Genomic DNA, 6,504 nt, shown 5'->3' on the forward strand with positions numbered 1-6,504 from the left:
AAATGCCGTCGTTCCTGCGCCAGATCGCAGTAGTGCCGAGCACTTGACTGTCCACGCGTGTACTCCGCTTGAGGGTTTTACGAAATACTCTACAAGCACGCGATCGATCTGCCGATGCAGCGAGAACCCGCGAAACAGAATTTTCACCGAGTCGACCGTTGATTTCTGGCCCTTCAAGCGCTTGATCCAATCTCCAGCCATCGCCGACACCCCGTTGAGATGTCCCTGGAGCTCGCTCGGATATTGACCGTCGTACAGATCCTCAAGACGGTCGAGCAGCAGACTGTAGACTTCGCGCGGCAAATGTTGATCAGAATCGATACCGTCATCCGATAGTATCTCCCTGGCTGTTTTGATGGACATTGTCGTCTGCTTTATGTCAGTAGGCAAAGACTCGCTGGGCACTGCGCCTGGGTCACGTGCAAACTGCTTCAGGCGCTGGACTACCACGAGAATGTCCAGTCTTTCAGAAGGCTTGAACTTGCACATGCTCTCGACAAGCTCCCACGGAGAACTTGTGAATTCCTGAGGTCTTGGTGGCAGTTCTCCGTTCCTCACGCGCTTCGCTACCAGCAAGTTCTCGAAATTTCCCCACGGATGCTTCCCAGTCACAGCCTGGATGATGCACATTCCAAACGAAAAAATGTCGGAAGCAAACGTCGCTTGTTTCCCTTCGAGACACCCGGGGGCCACCCAGTGAGCTGCGTCTGAAAAATCTCCTTGATTATCCGCACTAGCAAAAGCACTCAGGCCAAAGTCTGTCAGCTTTGCTTGGCCATCGCTGCCGACGAGGATGTTGTCACACTTTAAATCTCGATGGATGATGCCACGAGCGTGCAGATATTCGAGACTCAGCGATGCTTCGTATAGCTTCGCCCAAACACCCTCCATACTCCGCGTGCTTTTCTCCTTCAGCTTCTCCAGATATTTTATCAGCGAGCCGTTCTTAGCTTCTTCACACACGAAAAAGGGTTTCTTACCAACGTGGCAGCCGCCAAAGAGCTTCATGACGTAAGGGTGGTTCAATCCGAACCACAGCGCTACCTCATTGAGGAACAGGTTTCGCCGCTTTTCGTCGTTTGAGCTGTTTATACTCATCCTTTTCACAACGACATCGGTGTTGAGCCATTGAGCTCTCGATACTTCACCAAACCCCCCAGATGCGAACGGCACCTCGTTCTCCAACATATTAGGCCCGATAAACCATTCAGGAAGTGACTCCACCACTTCGACGTCTGGTTCGTCCTCCTCGGCATGGTGGATGCCCATCTTCGGCCACAGCTTGTCCAGCTCCCGGCGTACTTTAGTCGGAACCCGCAGTACGTCCAGTACTTGTTGCATTTGCTTGAAGAAGAACTCCAATGCCGAATTCCCAACCCAACTGCTACATGAGTAACGCGACACGGAGCTTTTCGATAGAGAGAACCGCTCCTCGATGGCATATTGGACATTCTGTAGAACGATGACAGTGTCCTCGTGGTTCTCTGGCTCGAGATACTGCTGGCAAACGGCTGCAAGATGCTCAAACATATCCATGAAGCGTCCATCGTCGATTTCATCCACAACATCCCGGAGGCTGGAAAGTGTGTCGATAACACGATCCCTTGATACAGCGTGACTTGTCTTCGGGGTCAGCATCTCAATCAAGATCTTCATTCTTGGGACGGCTTCAGAAATAGTAAGCCCACCGCGTTGCATCTCGGATGACAAACGTCTCCACTCACTGCGAAATTGCTGATCCATTCCGTGTGGCGGTACAGTGAAGTCAATATGCAGCATAAACAGCGCCAGCGTGAATAAGTCGGAGGATTTCGGTCGGGTTCCCCTTCCAATACTTTGACTCGACGAAATGCTCGCCAACTTCGCGACATCATTGCTACCGATGAGAATGTTTTCCGAGCTGACGTGTCCGTGAAGAATGTCCCGCTCATGTAAGTATTGAAGACCTAAAGCTGCTTCGTATGTGTGCCGATAAACGTTCGCAACACTGATCGCATCCCATTCCGACCACTTTTTGGTGGAGTAAGCCTCCAGCGATCCAGCCGTCATGTGCTCACAAACGAACAGACCGTATCCTTCGCAAACCGCGCCGTACAACTTTTGAAGGTTTGGGTGTCGAAGAGCAAACCATCGGCTCTAAAGCGTTCAGTTGAAGGCACGTAGATCGTAATGACTACCTCCGAGTCCAGCCAGGTTCCAATGAAATCTCCTCCAATGTCCTTTTGCGTCACATAGTCCCCAATTTCAATCTCTGTGGCGGGGATGCTCCACTTCGGGGCATCAACAGAAACGACCGATTGCAACTGAAAGTCGCTTCTGGACAAGATGAGCTCGTGGACGCGTCTGTGGCCGTTAATCGACGCATACCCAAGTGCTGTTTGCCTGGTCTTGTCCCTGATATCCACATCGACGCCACAGCTCAGCAGGAGCGCGACCGCTTCGCTGTCTCCTTTCTGAGCGGCTAGCATCAGTGGGGTCTGCCCTGTGCTGTCTTGTGCGTTGGCATCAGCGCCGTATTCCACTGGGACTTTCAAAGCGTCAACATCGATTCTTTTGCGCCCACTACAAAGATATATGAGCGCTGTTCTCCGCCGTCGGTCTCGTGCGTTGACGTCGTTTTCGCAGGTTTCCACCAGGTACTTCACCATATCAGCGTCGGCTCACAGTAGTGCATTAACCGCGTCGGAGCATCGCTCCCTTCCGTAGCGCCCATTTCTCGGAGCCATTCAGCCACCTCAGTGTGTCCATTCCTCGCTGCAAGCCACAGTGGCGTCTTGCCGTCTTCGTCAGCCGCATCGTTATCCACCAGAGTCTCCACGACCTCCAAGTGCCCATTCATCGCCGCGAACGCCAGCGCAGTCCGTCCCGTGCCCCACTCTTTCGTGTCGACGTCCGCATCCTCATTCAGCAAGAAGTCGACGATAGCTATGTGTCCATTCTTGCTCGCCAGCATCAGAGGCGTCTGCCCCGTGCCCTCTGTGTCATTGAAATCCACGCCGTCTTTCCACAGCGACCACAGAGAGCTAGTGTCTCCACTCTCGGCCGCGTCGAGCAAACTCCAGCAACTCATCGGCACTGCTGAGAAAATGATTCCTGGTATTGGTAATACCGCGTCTGAGGGCGAATGACCTACGATGACCACACATCACCCCACCAGCATAGTATGTATGCTGAGCATACTACGCGGCGTTTAGACTCTAACATTGTCGGCATCATTGAATTGCACCAGTAGCAACTTGTGTCACTGTGACGGTGGTTTACTTCAGTATTTTGTTCGTCTTGGTACACTGAAACCTGTAGCACACGGTTGCCTTTTTTATTTAAGAAAAAAGTTTGCGTCAGTTTAGAAATGGCGCAAACTCTACTCAGGTGGCTTGCGTGCTCCTTGATACATGTACATGTAGTGCTGTCCCATAGCTCGCCAGAAGCACAGCGTGCCGCACATCCAGAGACCCCCCACCGATGGGCTGTGTCGAATTACTTTTCTGCATTACTTGGAAAGGGGTTTTACTCCTCGATGGTTTTCTAGACATCTCAGAGATGTAGTCAGGAGTATCCAAGCGAGGTAGGTCCCTACTCCCACGCCAGCAAAGCTTGCTACATGTATTCGTCACACAGCGATGAAAACCTCGTTTTCTTACCGCGTCCAGTAATCTCGATCACGCTCGTTGCAAATCTGTTGACCTGACAGACAAAACACTGTGAATTATGCACTTTGTATGTGTGAAGTAACAAGAGCTCCATGAAAAAAAATAAACTTGAGAGACAGTCGAAGTTGGGGTTGACTGTGGTAGTCGCTGCACGACTTGAAATCACGGTCGTTCGAGAATTAGCTTTTACTATTATTAATAGGAGATGATTTTACCCCCTTTTTATTTTCCTCTGGTAGTCAATCCTCGCGAATCAGATCGCTTCGAAAACCGCCAATGGCGGTTTTGTATGGCGGTCCGCCATACAAATCCCCATACAGTAGTGGCGCCCATCAACTCAGCGTCTCACTTCTCGATTGGATCTCTCGGCCACGCACCCCAGATCCGCCTCCTTCCTCCGCTCGCCATGACCGGAGCCCGCAGCCGCGCGACGCCGTCGCTGCTGCTGCTGCTCTGGAGCTGCGCGTACTGCGCGTGGGCCGTGCCCGGCGCCGACCTGAAGCTGCAGCTGCCGTTCCCCGTGGCGTCGCACCCGCTGCAGCTCTCCTCCAGCCTCTTCGCCGCCTCGGAGCGCCTGCCGCTGGACGCGCGCGTGGCCAACGCGTCGCACGAGTCGAAGCCCAAGATGCTGGCCGACGTCCCGTTCCCCACGGGCGCGTGGTGGACCAACCTGGTGCTGGCCGAGGGCCAGAGCGCCGTGGCCACCATGCCCTACGTGCACCGCATCCTGGACGAGAAGCTGCACGTGAGCTTCCCGTTCCGCGTCGTGGCGCCGCGCAGCATCATAGAGGGCTTCCTCGCCCAGATGGTGGTGAGCTCCCAGGCCGCGCAGACGTCGAGCCTGCCGCTGGCGCATCACGTGGTCAACTTCGACGCGTTCAGCACCACGCTGCGCTTCAGTCGGGGGCAGACGGAGGAGTTCCGCGTCTATTTGGTGCGCGGCTCGCCCTACATCACGATGGAGTACAGCCACAGCCGCCCCGTGGTGGAGGCCAAGGACGGGCTGCAGATCAAGCGCTTCAAGAAGCTCAAGGGCCTCACGCTCATGAACGGAGAGGACGCGCCCTTCGCCACGTTTGCCGCCGAGCTCAACAACGGACAGACGTGGTACCTGTACGCCTCGGACAAGCAGCTGAAGCTCAGGCTGGACTCGAACGGACAGGTGACGAGCGACGAGCCGTTCACGGGAGTGCTGCGAGTGGCGCTGTGCCTCGATGCCAAGGTCATGCCCTTCCTGCTGGAGTCTGCGTCGGTGTATGCAGTCGGGGGTGACATGGCTCACTCGGTGGACCCGGAGGACGCCGACAAGGCGCTGCTCGAGTTCCAGTGGAAGACTAAAAGCTTTTCGACTTTCCATGGCAAGGCGGAGGGGGTCTCGGACGAGGAGAACGGCAAGCTGCTGATGCTGGCGCTGCCCCATCACATGGACGTGATGCAAGTGCAGAAGAGCGGCAAGACCGTCGACAAGGGCAAGAACAAGGTGCTCTCGGGCCTGAGGTACACCAGCATCCGCGGACTGATGGAGGGCGTGTTCGGGGCTGTGTGGCACATGAAGGAGACGCTGCCGTCGGTCGAGTGGAACTACGCCGACGACGGTCTGTTTAGCGACGACTTCAGCGGCAGTTTGAAGGACGGAAGCACTGATGATGAACAGCGTCGACTTGATATGCGCGAGAAGGCGAAGCAGGCCATTCTGAAGCAGCTCCCACTTGATGTTGATGCGTATCCGCCGCCATTGAGCCCCGACTCGTACAACTTCGGCAAGCAGGTGAGCCGTGACGCGCGGCTGCTCTTGATCGCCGACAAGTTCGACCAGGAGGAGGTGAAGCAAAAACTCTTGCTGAAGGTCGAGATGGAGATTACTGAGTGGCTGGAAGCCACGAACGCCAACCACTTCGTGTATGATCAGACGTTCGGTGGTATCATCACGAACGACGGATGGCATGACAAGGAGGCTGACTACGGCAACGGCTACTACAACGACCACCACGTACGTTCGTTCACTTGTTGTGCATTGTATTGAGCTTGGATTGGTTTATTTATCTCGTTTCCTTTGTTCATGCAGTTCCACTACGGGTACTTCATCTACGCGCTTGCGGCAATTCGGAAATTCGACCCTGCTTTCATCGAAAAGCACGCGCAAGCCTGCGCTTTGCTCATGGGTGACATTGGAACGCCGCTGCTCGATAGCAACACTACGTTTTTCAACGACCTCCCGGTTCGACTACTCTTCCCTACGGCGCGCCACAAAGATTGGTTTGTGGGCCACTCGTACGCGAGCGGTCTATTCCCGATGGAGGATGGCAAGTCCCAGGAAAGCAGTAGCGAGGATCTCAACGCTTACTACGCTCTTGCGCTCTTCTCGTCGCTTGACGAAAAGGCAACCGAAGGTCAGGGAGACAGCTCCTACCACCAGTACGCACGTCTGCTCTTGGCGACGGAACTGCGGTCGGTGAAGAAGTACTGGCACATGGCGGAGAACTCCAAGATCTACGAGCCTGCCTTCTCGAAGAACGCTATGGTGGGCGTTGTGGGCGAGATGAGTGCCGTGTACAACACGTGGTTTGGAGATCGCGCTGTGTACATCCACGGCATCAACATGCTCCCTTTCACGCCGTTCACGCCGCACCTGCTTGATGAAGAGTACGTTGCACGCGAGTACGCCCTCCTGAGCCAGGATCTGCCTGACCTGGACCAGTACGATATCTGGCGCTCCATCGTCGTGATGGACCACGCCATCTTGAACGCAGCGGACGCCTGGGACGAGCTCAACAACACCGTCAAGGCGTTTGATACGTGGTCGTCGCGCGCCAACGCCATGTATTGGATCGCTACTCGCCCGTCGTGGTTCGCC

The 6,504-nt window shown here is 55.0% G+C and overlaps 3 protein-coding genes across 3 annotated transcripts in view; 1 reads left to right on the forward strand and 2 right to left on the reverse strand.

Annotated features, from left to right (window-relative positions):
• Nucleotides 1–432: 432 nt before the first annotated feature.
• PHYSODRAFT_407048 (hypothetical protein) lies at nt 433–1,239 on the reverse strand (the record flags this gene model as incomplete). Its single annotated transcript, XM_009535886.1, has 1 exon — nt 433–1,239. A coding segment is annotated over one exon (807 nt), but the record flags the coding sequence as incomplete, so codon positions are not given.
• A 1,082-nt stretch (nt 1,240–2,321) lies between these two features.
• On the reverse strand, nt 2,322–2,845 carry PHYSODRAFT_436245 (hypothetical protein; the record flags this gene model as incomplete). The annotated part of the gene is made up of 2 exons (XM_009535887.1): nt 2,322–2,550; nt 2,679–2,845. Coding segments are annotated over 2 exons (396 nt in total), but the record flags the coding sequence as incomplete, so codon positions are not given.
• Nucleotides 2,846–4,092: 1,247 nt separating this feature from the next.
• PHYSODRAFT_548975 (putative endo-1,3-beta-glucanase) overlaps nt 4,093–6,504 on the forward strand; it is a 4,311-nt gene continuing 1,899 nt past the window's right edge. The window contains exons 1-2 of the mRNA XM_009535888.1: nt 4,093–5,640; nt 5,716–6,297. Coding sequence (XP_009534183.1) covers nt 4,276–5,640; nt 5,716–6,297 — 1,947 coding nt within the window. The 5' untranslated portion in view covers nt 4,093–4,275. The remainder of the gene's footprint in view (nt 5,641–5,715; nt 6,298–6,504) is intronic.

The sequence above is a fragment of the Phytophthora sojae genome (genome assembly GCF_000149755.1).
Source record: "Phytophthora sojae unplaced genomic scaffold PHYSOscaffold_8, whole genome shotgun sequence".
Lineage (NCBI taxonomy): Eukaryota > Oomycota > Peronosporomycetes > Peronosporales > Peronosporaceae > Phytophthora > Phytophthora sojae.